This window comes from Protopterus annectens, chromosome 17.part0 (genome assembly GCF_019279795.1).
Source record: "Protopterus annectens isolate FY-2018-M chromosome 17.part0, PAN1.0, whole genome shotgun sequence".
In the NCBI taxonomy this organism is placed as follows: Eukaryota; Metazoa; Chordata; order Ceratodontiformes; family Protopteridae; genus Protopterus; species Protopterus annectens.
The window spans coordinates 707,260,508-707,274,507 of NC_056751.1; the positions used below are offsets into that span (position 1 = coordinate 707,260,508).

General features: G+C 40.5%; 1 protein-coding gene across 42 annotated transcripts in view; it reads left to right on the top strand.

Moving 5' to 3' along the window:
- The window catches only part of LOC122791684 (mucin-2-like), a 732,148-nt gene that overhangs the window by 300,794 nt on the left and 417,354 nt on the right, over window positions 1-14,000 (top strand). For all 42 annotated transcript variants that reach the window (XM_044059549.1, XM_044059571.1, XM_044059534.1 and 39 more), the window contains one exon: window positions 4,563-4,643. In XM_044059549.1, the coding sequence (XP_043915484.1) occupies window positions 4,563-4,643 (81 nt within the window). The remainder of the gene's footprint in view (window positions 1-4,562; window positions 4,644-14,000) is intronic.

Here is a 14,000-nt window from a genome sequence, read left to right on the forward strand (position 1 = left end):
GTGAGGTTCATAGGTGACCACAAGGGCCTTTTTAAGCCTAACCATACTTTTCAAATCTCTGACAAGTTCTGGTACCACTGATAAGTGTAAGCAGGGGCTTGGGAGATGAAACATTTACAAACAGGGGCCTAGGAGATGAAACATTTATAAGCTGCTTCTGACCATAAGAGATATAAGAGTTATACCTGGGATGAATTTCTTGTTCCCCATCCAGTTGTTCAAGTTACACTTGAATTGGGTTCATAGGTTCATAGGTTCATACTAGGCTATCTGCCCTAGGGCATTTATAAGCCTAGCCAGAGTGTGTTTGGCTTTTGCCACCCATTTTAAATTAATTTTGCTATGCCCTTTTTCGAGGTTAGTATACTGTGCCTCTGTCTAACAGTGACACAGAAGTGATACCCAGGGTAAACCTACGATCTCCCATCCACTCATCAAGATTCCTCTTGAAGAGAGTCAATGAGGGACTCTGCCTAACCTGGACTGGGATTTTATTCCAGAGTGAAGGGAGCCACTGGGTTATGAATCTGTCCCTCCAGCATGTCCTATTTATTTCAGTGCTAAGGTTTGAGTCTCTCAAGCGCGTAGCTCGATGGGATTTGGATTTTCTGAGGTGCAGCATGTCCATTAATTCCGGGTTGGACATGGCTTTATACGTCAGGCACAGATTGCCTCTGAGCAGGCGGTATGCCACTGAGTAGAGCTGGAGTTTCTTTAACCGGGCAGCATATGGCATCTGTTTGAGCCCTTTGATCCACTTGGTAAGGTACTTTTGGGGTCTTTCCAGTTGCTGCAGGTGTCTGGTAAGGTACATCCCAAAAGGGGCATTGTACTCAATTATGGGCCTGATGAGGGATGAGTAAAGAGGCACGATGACCTCCCCTGATCTAAATGTGAATCCCTTCATGATTAGGTGGGCTATATAAAATGTTTTTTAACCACTTTGGCCACGTGGTTGTCAAATGAGAGTTTGCTATCAACTTGGGTCCCCAGGTCCCTAATTACTTCTTCCATACTTAATGGATTACCACTTATGTGGTAATTTGTGGGCACTTTGTTTTTGCCAAAGGGGATGACTATACACGTTTTGGCATTTAGCTTGAGGCCATGGCTCTGGCACCAGTTGTCTGTTTCTACGAGGCCCTTTTGGAGGATGCTTGTGTCAGCTGGAGAGTCGATTATGGTGCCCAGTTTGCAGTCATCTGCAAACTTGGTCAGCCACAGTCCTTCCGTGTTGGCCTGTACCTCTGAGAAATATATACTGAACAAGAGAGGTCCCAGGACTGAGCCTTGTGGGACGCCACTTGTAACTGGTTTAGAGTCTGACATGGCTCCAGCAATTCTAACCGTGTGGGTTCTGTCCTTGAGCCAGTTTGCAACCCATCTAGTGACATAGGGGTTTATATTTAAGCTGGTGAGCTTATCTATAATGCCCGAGTGGGGTATTGTATCGAAGGCTTTTGCGAAGTCCAGGTAGGCTGTGTGGACCACCTTCCCCTCGCCTTGGTGACTGTTTCAAAGAAATCGACCAGGTTTAAGAGGCAGGATCTGCCCTTAACAAAGCTGAACTGGGTAGGATCCAGTGTCTGTAGGTCCCCAATATCTTTATTTATAAGGTCCATGATGATCCTTTCCATAGCTTTGCAGACCAAGCTAGTCAGGCTTATGGGGCAATAGTTTCCAGGATCCGTTGAGGCACCACCTTTGTGGAGAGGGACCACCGTTGCTGTACGCCACTCTTTGGGTACATATCCTGTAGTAAGGCTGAGATTGAACAGTAGTTTTATGTTTGGGTTTAGCTCTTCTTGGAGTTCATGTAGGATGCAGCCCAGGACACCATCTGGTCCCATTGATGCTGTGTTTTTTGCTTTGGAGAGGGCGGCTCTTACCTGAGCATCTGAGATGTCAGGGGGGCAGCACTCTGCTGGGATAGATATTTGCCCTTTTGGTGGGGAGGGGGGGAGAAGTTTGGCTGAACCTGTCAGCTAGGATGTTGGCAATTTCTGTGGGTTTGGTGTATTTTTTGTCATTTTGGACTAATTCTGAGCATATCTGGGAATTCCCACCCAGGTTCCTAACATAACTAAAGAAAGCCTTGTGATTATCCTTAGTGTCCTGTGCAATTTTTCTCTCGAAGCTGGCCTTAGACGATTTTATGAGTGCCCGTAGTTTTTTGCTAATACTGATCAGAGATGCCTTCCCTTTTTGGGATTTTGCTCTATCATGTAGTAGCTTCCTCCTTCTGTTGTATAGTTTGTTTATGGCTGGGGTCCACCAGACAGAACGTCTGCCTTTGGAGAATTGGGTCTTGGTTTTATTTGGGATTGCATGATCCATGCATTCCTGAAGGTGTTCATAGAATGCGTTTATAAAGGATTCTATGGTCTGGGCCATATTTTCCACAGGCCCGGGGGCTTTGAAGGATTCCACCTCAGTTTTGAAGAGTGTGAAATTTGCTTTAGAGAAGTTTTTCACTGTGGTTTTCTGGACAGGGGGTGGGTCGGGATGTGAATATCCAGTGAGATTAGTTTATGGTCTGATCTTACCAGTGAGGGATACACTTCTGGTCTGGAGCATAGAGTCCCCATGTTGGTGATGATCAGGTCCAGTATGTTTTCCCCTCTTGTGGGAGTGGTAACAAGTTGTTCCATAGCATTTGAGTTTATAAATTCTAGGAACCTTTGGGCTAGGTTGTTGGAGCTAGAGTAATGCTCCCAGTCTATGTTTGGGTAGTTGAAGTCGCCCAATATAATGGTGTTTGGAGAGACCTTCATATTTTCCAGTGTTCTCAGGAAGGCCGAGTGGAGTTCCTGGGTTTGGGAGGGTGGTCTGTAGCAGGCTATAAACTGGAAGGTAGTTTTACCCACTGTTAGTTGCACATGGATAGTCTCTGATGCTTCGTGCTGTGCCACCAACCTGGAGGTGTGGGTATCTTTGACTAATATTGATACTCCCCCTCCTTTTGTGGTTCAGTCCAAGTTTTGGGGCCAAAAAGCATGGTATGAGGTATAACCTGGTAGTGCTGGGGTGCTCTCGGGAGCCTTGAACCAGGTTTCTGTTACTGCACAGATATTGATGTTCTCCATGCTAAGGAGCGTTTCGAGTGCATGCATCTTGAGGTTTAGACTTCTGGCATTGAGTAGCACTACTCTTAGTTTCTTATCCCTTGTGATATCTATGGAGGTGGGTTTGTCTTTTGAGCCTTGCCTAAAAAAAGGCACTATGGGGGTAGCAAGAGACTTTGCCAATATCCGAAAGCCCAGGGGTGATAGGTGCAAGCCGTCCCTAGCGAAGCATCGTGGCTTGTCGAGCATGTCATCCCAGGCTGACAGGCATTGGATCCCCTTTGAATGACACCAATACTTAAGCCAATTGTTGAAATTGATCATCTTGTCTTCATATTGTGGCATCATTCTTGGTGAGGGTAAGATGCTACTCAAGGTCAGTGTCATACCGGCCTGGGCTACATGCTCAGAGAGCTCCTCTATGTCTCTTTTCATGTAGTCCAAGGAGGAGCTCCTCTATGTCTCTTTTCATGTAGTCCAGGGAGGTTAGGAACTCTACTTCACATGGATGTGGAGCCTGTTCCAGAGATGGGGTAGTCTCTGCGATAATACCTGTCTGTCCAGCAGGTCCTATTTATATCACAGGCAAGGTTTAAGTCTTTGGAAAAGGTAAGTCTGGTGCTGTTTGTTTTATGGATATGCAGGAGCTCCATCAGGGTGGGGTCTGACAGTGCCTTGTATGCTAGACATAGATTTTTTACCTTGCATTAAATTGCACTTTTCCATGAAATAAGCCAGTTTAACAAATTTTTTAGATCTGAAATTGGGTATTTATGATCATTGTTTGAGGTGTGTGTGTGTGTGTGTGTGTGTGTGTGTGTGTGTGTGTGTGTGTGCGTGTGTGTGTGTGTGTGTGTGTGTGTGTGTGTGTGTGTGTGTGTGTGTGTGTGTGTGTGTGTGTGTGTGTGTGTGTGTGTGTGTGTGTGTGTGTGTGTGTGTGTGTGTGTGTGTGTGTGGAGAATATAAGGCAGTGAATATGTTACTTGCATAGATACTGACATAAGGAATATTTTAAGAATTTTGAATAGTTACTAAAGTGCAGCATCTTCACTCTTTCTTAACTCTGACCATTAAATAAGTCTTTATTATTTGAGTCAGAATTTTTTTAATAATATTATTTATTAGGTAAAGTAGTGCTAAGAAAGCAACTTTTCCCTTTGCGCATAATGGGAAGTAAATTTGACTGTTGTTGTTTTCTGGACAAAGTACGATGTTATGATTTGATCATTTTTTGTAAACAACTGCAGACCGAACAGGTATTTTATTTCAGATATGCTGACAGCTTTTTTATACAGTGTGTAACGTCCTCACTTTTGATGGAGAAGAAGTACATGTCATTATCATGTTATATTTCTTGCATCCTTGTGTATATGAAGAACAAATTACATCATATACCAAGGAAAAAAAATTCTGCCTGGGTATGGAAGTTTAATCATATTTTTCTGCCAAATTTGCAGCACCATATTCTGATCACCTAAACGTCTTCTTTTTGCTTAGTATCTAATGCCCACTCAGGAGGACTGGAAGCAGTAGAGGCATCAAGCAGAAGAACTTCAGTTGGTCAAGGTATTAAATCAAGTAAGTTAAACCTCATTTGTGTCATTCTGTGATGAGGGGTTTACCTTCATGTGTGCATATTGCACACGTGCGAACAGCAATTGTCCGAAAGGCAGTTTGGAAAGTTTGCAAACGCCAAATGGAAAAAGGTTTGAATGTGCAATAAGCAAATGCACAGTGACATTCGTTCATTGCACATTCAACATTTTGGAGCGGATTGCACTGTAATGGGGATCGGAAAATGGTCCCTTTTTCCTACTGTAGTGCAAAATCGGAGTTAGAATGTTAAAGGGGGAGGGGGCGCAACCTCCCTGCTTTACATTTCAGTAGATTTTTTTTCGACATTAATGTTCGAAAATCAGTGAATCTGCTTTTCGAATGGCTGATTTTCGAACATTTACAACTGTCTCTGTTTTCATTTTCATGGTTACTATTCGCTCATATGAGCAATCAGCACCACTGTGATTTGGCTTTGTAAAGGTAAACCGTGGTTATGGGTACAATAAAATTCCTTCTACCAAAACTGTGTTCTACCGCTGCATACAAAAATTCAAAGCTATGATAAATTTTCATAAATATGCTTTCAGATTAAATAACCAACAGTATATATACATTTCTATTATCAGGTGGATCTACCACCGCTAGTGACTTCATGTCTCAATTGAGATTACCGTGTAATTTGAAGTCACTCTTAAAATATCTGTTACTGTTCTTTATTGAGATACTACTTGACTGTGGGATTGTTTTAATCTTCCTGCCATTCTGGTGCCAAATATTTCTTAAAAAGAGTGCCATTAAACAAGTTAATATTGTTTTGCCAGATGTAGTAATTTATATTATCAAACTTTATTTATTGTCATATCTTGTTAAACTATAAACATAAGAAAAATGCTATAGTCACATAATTTTTAGAAGTTTGTTTTTCTGTTATTTGACAACTGCTCATCACTATTGCTTAAGAAACTCTTTCAAAAATGTTGAAAACTAAAGAAATTGTTGTAGCAAAGGTACATTGTGAAGGACTGTGCTTAAACATTCTTTATAAAAACAAATCAAAATGTCTCCTTTACATTGCTGCTGTGTACTAGCATGACATCGATAAATACATTTATCAATATTGGTATGGATCTGCTATATTTCATTGAAAGAGTAATAACAGGAGCTAAATGTATGGTCAAAATGTTATTTTCTGTATGTCCCCTGAGAGTTGGTTTCAGTTTGATGGAATGCAAAGATGAATATAAAATTGGACCTTGCATTTATTCAAGTAGAGCTATTACCGAGGTCTTACTAAGCAGTGATGCATTCATATCTGTTTGTGGAATACCTATTTAAAAATCCCTTATGAGTTATAAAAAAACAGTGCAGAATTAGTTTACATAATACCCATCTTTCATTTGAGGCAGTTGTATGAAAATAAATTATCACAGTAGACAAAGCAGATGAATACGTTTTTGTAGCAATTATTATAGCACACCTAAGTGCCATCAGCACAAGTTGTTCTTTATGGAAATAGCTCCAGTACTTAGTAGTTATGACCACTCCTCCTGGCATGATTAAAGGGCAGTTCCCTGTGCTTTCATATATTAACCTGGTGCACTTGGGCATTCTGAAGCAGTGTAGCAACTGCCTCATGTGCACAGACAACCCTCTCCTCTTACCTCCCAACACTCAGACTTGTGAGAGATGCACTTTTATCACCAAATTCGAAGCTATGCACTCTCCAGCCAAGAACGGAATAGTTAGTCAAGAGGGGCAACACCTGCACCACACCACATGGAACACATAGCCCTCCAGAACACCCACCATCACATCTTTCACATAAAAACACAAACCACACACCCACCTTTGTGGAGGCTCTCAATAGAAATTTACTCAAACAGCAGAGACCTCCAAGACAGGAACACTCTCGACCACCACAACACAGCACAAACCACAGGAAACATAGCTCACCTCCACAGTGTGCCCCTCAACCTAAGCTCCTAAGGCTAAACACCTTGCCCAATACACTAATCATAGGTGACTCAATAGTGAGGCACACAGATGTCCCACTCACTAGGTTGAACAAGGAGAAGGTAACAGTCAGCTGTCTGTCAGATACCAGAATCCAATACATAACACACGCACTCAGGTCACTCCACAACAAGTACAAGTATGACTCTGTCATTGTCCATGTGCATGTGAATGACCTGAGATTCACCTCCCTGGACTACATGAAAAGAGACATGGTGGAGCTCTTGGATTATGTGGTCCATCAAGTATGAACCTAGCCCTGAGCAGTATCCTACCATCATCCAGAATGATAGCACAGTACAAACAAAAAATGATTGACTTCAACAATTGGCTATGTTTCTGGTGTTATTCTAAGGGGATCCAGTATCTGTCTGCTTGGGACAATGTGACTGACAGACCTTGATGCTTTGCCAGAGATGGAATGCATCTGTCACCCCTGGGTTTCCAGGTACTGGCTAAGGCTCTTGCCACCCCTATAGTGCCTTTTTTAGGTGGTGTTCCAGACCAAATTACCACCATAACAGCTATAAATAAATGCAATCTGAGGGTCATGCTGCTCAACGCTAGAAGTCTAAATCTCAAGATGCACTCACTCAAAGCACTCCTCAGAATGGAGAACATTGACATTTGTGCTGTAATGGAGACCTGGTTTAAAGCAGCAGAAAGCACTCCTGTGCTACCAGGCTATAACTCATTCCACACCTTCTGGCCCTAAAACATGGACTGTAGCTCCAAAGGCAGTGGTGTCTCCATATTCATAAAGGATATGCACACCTCCAGAGTAGTAGCCCAGCATAACACATCTGAGATACTTCAGATGCAACTAACATTGGGTAAGATGGTGATCCAGGTCATAGCTATAGGTCACCAACCATGTCCCTAGACTCTCAATCCATGTTCTTAAGCACCCTGGAATCTATTACGGTCCAACCCAACACTCTCATACTAGGAGACTTTAACAACCCCTCCATCAAATGGGAGGACTACTCAAGCACCAATACACTGGCCCAGCACTTCCTTGAATTCATTAATTCTAATGCCCTGGACCAGCTCATTCTGACCCCCACTAGAGGAAGTAATATCCTTGACGTGATTATTACTAACATGGGCAACTGTTGCTCTATGCCAATACTCAATCCCTCCCTGGTCAGATCTGACCATAAACTAATCACCATGGAACTCCACATCTTACCCACAACCCCTCAAAGGTAGCCACCTTGAAAAAGTTCTCCAAAGCTAACTTTGGGCTTCTAAAAAGGAAGTGGCTAACTTCACGGCACCCATGTAAATGGAAAATAGCTGCATGACTTTCGAATCATACACCAATGCACTGTACGAACATGTACATAAATGCATGGAACTAGCCATACCCAACAGAGCCAAGACACTCTCCTCCAAAAAAAAGGAAGCCAATCTGGTGGTCCCCTGCCATTACTAAACTTTACAGCAGAAGGAAGAAACTGTTGCAGAAAAAGGTAAAGTCCCAAGACTGGAAAAACTCCCTTATTAGCCTCAACAAAAAGTTGAGATCCCTCATCAAATCCTCTAAAGCCAGCTATGAAGGCAGAATTGCAGCAGACACTAAAAACAATCACAAAGCCTCTATAGTTATATCAAGAGCCTCCATGGCAATACCCAGATTTGCTCTGAGTTACTGCACAATGGTATGTCCTATATTGAGCCAACAGATATTGCCAACATACTGGCCAACAGATTCAGTGCAAACTTTACCCCCACTCTCCCCCCTAAAGGATCAATCACAGTATCAGAAGAATGCCAGGCACCCAGCATTACTGCAGCACAGGTTAAAGCTGCATTGTCCAAGGCCAAGAATACAGCTTCCATGGGAAACAATAATATCCCTGGCTGTGTTCTACATGAACTACAAAGTGAGCTGGCATCACATCTGTGTGCCCTGTTCAGTTACAGCCTCACCTCAGGCTTTGTGCCCATGGAATGGCACACTACTACAGTCATCCCTCTCCATAAAGGGGAAGCAACTACAGACCCTGGGAATTATCACCCCATTAGCCTGACGAGTCTGATATGTAAAACTATGGAATGCATCATCATGGACCTGATTAACAAAGATATAGGAAATCTCCAAACTCTAGACCCCAAGCAATTTGGCTTTGTGAAAGAGAGATCATGTCTGCTCAACCTGGTTGCCTTCTTTGAGTCAGTCACCAGGGGTGTGGATGAAGGTAAGGCAGTGTATACAGCCTACCTCAATTTGGCCAAGGCGTTTGATACCATTCCTTACTTGCGAATTATTGATAAACTCACCAAACTAGGTATCAACCCCTAATTCACTAAGTGGGTTGCAAATTGGCTCACAGATAGAACACACAGTGTGAAAGTAGTCGACTCCAAGTCAGACTGCTGACCAGTCACAAGTAGAGTCCCACAGGGATCAGTCCTGGGTCTTTTCCTGTTCGGCATCTACTTCTTGGAAGTCCAGTCCAACGCAAATGGACTCTGGCTGACCTAGTTCACAGACAACTGCAAGCTGGGAGCTATTATTAACTCCCCAAGTGATGCAGACATCCTGCAGAAAGTCCTCAATGAGACCAATGACTGGTGTCGAAACTATGGCCTTAAGCTTAATGCCAAAAAATGTGTCGTCATCCCCTTTGGTAAAAACTCAGTTCCCACTAATTACCACATCGATGGGAGCCCACTGAGCACTGAAGGCATTATAAGAGATCTGGGGGATTCCGGTTGACAGACACCTCTCCTTTCACCACCACATTGCCACTGTGGTCAGAATGTTCTTTATGTGGCACATCTCATTAGCACGGGTTTTGCATCCAGGAAGCAAGAGATCATCATCTCTCTCTACTCTTCCCTCATTAGACCAATCATTGAGTACAATGCCCCATTTGGCATGTACCTCACTAGACACCTGCAACAGCTGAAGAGGACACAGAAGTACCTCATGAAGAGGATTCTAGGCATTAAACACATGTCCTACATGGACAGACTCAAAAGACTCCAACTATTCTCTGTCTCATATCATCTACTTATAGGCGATCTTTGCTTGACATAGAAAGACATGTCTGACCCAGCTCTGTTAGAAATGCTACATCTAAAGAAATCTCAGTCCATCCACACCACACACTCCAGAGACCTCAACCTATTACCACAATCAACAGAACATGATGGAGGGACAGGTTCCTCACTCAGAGACTGCCCATGCTCTGGAATCGACTTCCCATGCATGTCAAGCAGAGCACTTCTCTGTCCCTCTTCAAGAGAAATCTTGATGAGTTGATGGGAAATAGAAAGTTCACCCCGGGGATCACTCCAGTGGCTCTACTTGTTAGAGGCACTGGGAACTAACATCAGGCAGCACATTGTCAGGACACTTCTATGGGCTAGGCTTGTAAAGGCTCCAGGGCCATTAGCCTAGTACACACCTATGAACCTATGAATAGTACATATATAGAAGAAGATTTTTTGCTTTCCTTTTGTCATATTTAAATACTGCATCCCCTCACCTTTCTTTCTATCTTCTTATTTTGTTATGATAGATGCCTGTTTGTCCATGCATCTGTTAATTATGCATGCATACATTAAAATATACACTTATTTGTACATGGGTTCAAATATCTCATGTGTGAGTGTGTGTCTGTGTGTGTGCATCTGTGTGTCTGTCTGATTTTGAGCAGGAGTACTCAGCAGTTGTAAAGATCCTTCCTTACTGGGCTTACAGAGGCACAGTGGTGCCTTTTAAATAATTTTTGTTAAGTTCAGAACTGAGAAAACACAGAAATAGTTTGCTTTAGTCAGTCCATATAAGAAATCGTTTATTTATCAATTCATATCCTGGGTTTTTCAGTTCCACATTAATAGCAAATGATGATATTCTTGAGAGAGGGGGGTTTCTTTCCTCTTATCTTTGGAAACTTATTTAAGTCTTAATGAACTTGTAATAAAGATTTCGAATGATGTTCGGTGTGTCCTGGAAAGGTGAATGAGGTCATAATTACACACTTACATATGCTATTAATTCAGACAGAAGGTCTTTTTCCTAATTAAATTTAAATGTATTTGGCAAAGAAATGGATGAGTTTGAGCTTATACTTGATGAAGATGGTGCCTGAAAGAATAATACACTAACAGATGCATGTGCAAATTAAACAGGACAGTCGTTATATCAGCCAGTAGCCTAAACAGTAAGGTTGGCTTCAGTTGATTTGAACTCCATATTTTACTGAAAATAATGAATTAAAATGTTTTTCATCTGCTTTTATGCTGATATTATAGAATGCTAGCTAAGATGCGGCTATGCACTCTTAGTGAGTGTATCTGTCTTTGTGTTGAATTCCAAATAATTTGGTGTGTAACTGACATGCATTGATACAGAATAATAAAACACAGACACAAGCTGTCATACATTTTACTGAAATATATATCTAAATGCAGAAATAAAAAAAATTAATGCACAAACGTAACCACTAAATCTGCATGTAGAGAACTATTTCAGTATAAGAGTTTTTCGTATATAGTACATTAATTTCATCATTATGAAGCATTTTGAATAACTGTAGACATTTTACATGCTCACTTTAGCTGCATACTTCATCTTTGAATTACAAAAGGATAGTGTTGATGTCTGTTTTTACCTTTACTTATCTTGACAACTTGAATCATCATTTTGTAGTTGCTATATGAAGGGAAATAAACTTTATGTAAAATAAACCTAAGACTGCATGACATTTCTAAAAAATAATTTAGTAATTTGACTAAATGGAAAATTGTGAAATTATTACTTTTCCATTTTCATTCATTTATAAATTTGATGAATCTTTGGATTTCAACGAGTTGTGCAGAAGTGGTAAATGATCTGTCTGAAAGTATAACTGTGTTCTAGATACTGGAGTATAGTACTGTACTTCTGGTTAGTTAGAGCCATCATCCACTTATTATCTGCATTTCTTCTTTTACTTACTACCCAATGCCCACTCAGGTGGACAGGAAGCAGTAGTGGCATTGAGCAGAAGACCATCGGTTGGTCAAGATATTGAGTCAGGTAATTTAAACCTCCTAGGTGTCCTTGTGTGGATAGGATACAATAAAATGACTTCTAGTATTCTTCCACTGCATGCATAAATTCAAAGATATGATAAATCTTCAAAAATTGCAGTCACATAAAACTAAACAACAGTATGTGTAAGTTTTTATATCAAGTGGCTCGACCACTTTTTGTGTATTCATGGTTCATTTGAAATTGCTATGTTACTTGGGATCACTCATAAAACAATGTTTCACTGTTCTTCATTGATATGAAACTTGGTTTGGGGATTATATATATTTTTTTAGTAACATGATAAAATATGCATGTTCAAGTTAAGTTTCGGAATCAATATGTCACGTAGACTAGGCATTACACCGTCTCAACGTTATTATCCAATGAGTTCTACCACAGAGATGAGGAGTGGACTTCCCCCAATCTGGGCACATCGAGGAGTAACACTTCCGGCAATGAAAGGAGGTCTCTTAGCCAGTGGCTTGATGTTGATCACAAGTGGCAGTCTGCGCCATTGAACAGTAAAGACACTAAATGTTCTTTAAATCAACAGTTAATTCAATTTGAGACATTCAGTTTGGACTACCGTAAGTTGCAGTTAGAGAACACCTACCTCCGTGAGTGTAAACGGAGGGAGCAAATCCCAAAAGGACTTCGGTTATGACGTTACCCAACAGGATTAGTGAAAGATTCCGAACTACACTTGGAACTAATTCAGCTATTTAATAGACATGGCTGTGAACTTTTGGATTGTCTTATTAAAGACAACGGCAGGAAAATGGTAATCTTGTCTGATAAATTTAAAAGTGTTAACCATAGTATACAGTCAGATTTACTAATGAATTTAAAAAGTTACAATATGAAAACATTTTTAGGAGTGTTGATCAATGTATTACTGATATGAAGTATAAAAAAGAGGGGAAACTTAGAAGAGATGAAAGGGACTATGCTCAACAGAGAGCATATCCGCCCCCCCCCCCCATAAGTCAATCCAAATTAAACAATAGCCATGTCAATAGGTTAGATAATGACATGGAAGGTGATAACTATCAATTAGATGCTGATGGGGAGATTAATTTTGACCCTTTAGAATTCCCCCCTCTGAGGAGGTCTGAACGACTGTAGAATCAGAGAGGGGGAATGAGGCACTACAATTACAATCACAGGGGGAGGGGGAAAATGTATTAGAATATGAAATTGATGTGTTTCTTAACAGTAGTTTGGATACTGCCTCTGTTCAGATTATTTGTAACAAAAATTATGATTTTAAGATTTACAATTACAGTGATACTATTTTTAATAATGATATTGCTGATGTATTTGACAAAGGTTTGTCCTTTGTTTCAAGTAAAAATGCTGTGTTAGATGATGTCTTAATTGACTTGAAGCTGTATACAAGAACATTGAATTTCCAATTTTGCTTTAAAGAAGGAGTTGATAACGGGAACAACATAAATGTATATAAAAAAAACAAGCTTATTTACCCCCCCCTCCCTTTATCCTGTGGTTCAAACATTCGAGAACATGTGTGAACATGATGATAGGAAGATGTTTAAAGTTAAGGATGGCTCAATGCAAGTAGAAAACAACTTAAGTACACATGAGGTGGAATTAGTACAGAATTTATGTAATAATAGTGATATAAGAATTATGAAACCAGATAAAGGGGGTGGGTTGGCTATTATGAATAAAAATTCTTATATTAATAGGATGTTTGGTATTCTTCACTCTGAGACGTATTGTCAGATTAGTTTGAATGAGAAGAACATTCTATACAGAAAAGTTGACATATTGCTAGAAGAACTTCTTTTAAATAGACACATTACTTTAGACGAACAGTCTTTCATGGAAGTGAAATATCTGAAAATCCCTACAATTTTTGGCATACCTAAACTACATAAAGATTTAGCCAACCGCTCCCTTAGACCAATAGTTGATGCAAAAACATCAAAAACATATTTTATTGCCAAATTCATAGATTTACAACTTAAGAATATTCTTTCCAACTGTAATTGGATAGTGAAAGACTCATGGGATCTACTAAGGAAGATCAATAGGAATATGTATAGTGAAGGTCTGATTTTTGTGACAATAGACGTAAAAGATTTGTTTTCTTTAATTCCACATAGTACTGGTATTGAATGGTTTTATTTATTTCTTTGTCAACACACTAATTTGGCACATGACCGTATCCTTACTATTAGGAGCCTTATGGAGTTAATTTTAGACACTAACATTATTGTTTTTGAAGAACAACTATTTAAACAATGTAAGGGAGTGGATATGGGGGCTATTTGTGCCCCTATTTTTGCCAGTATTGTTTTAGCTTTTTG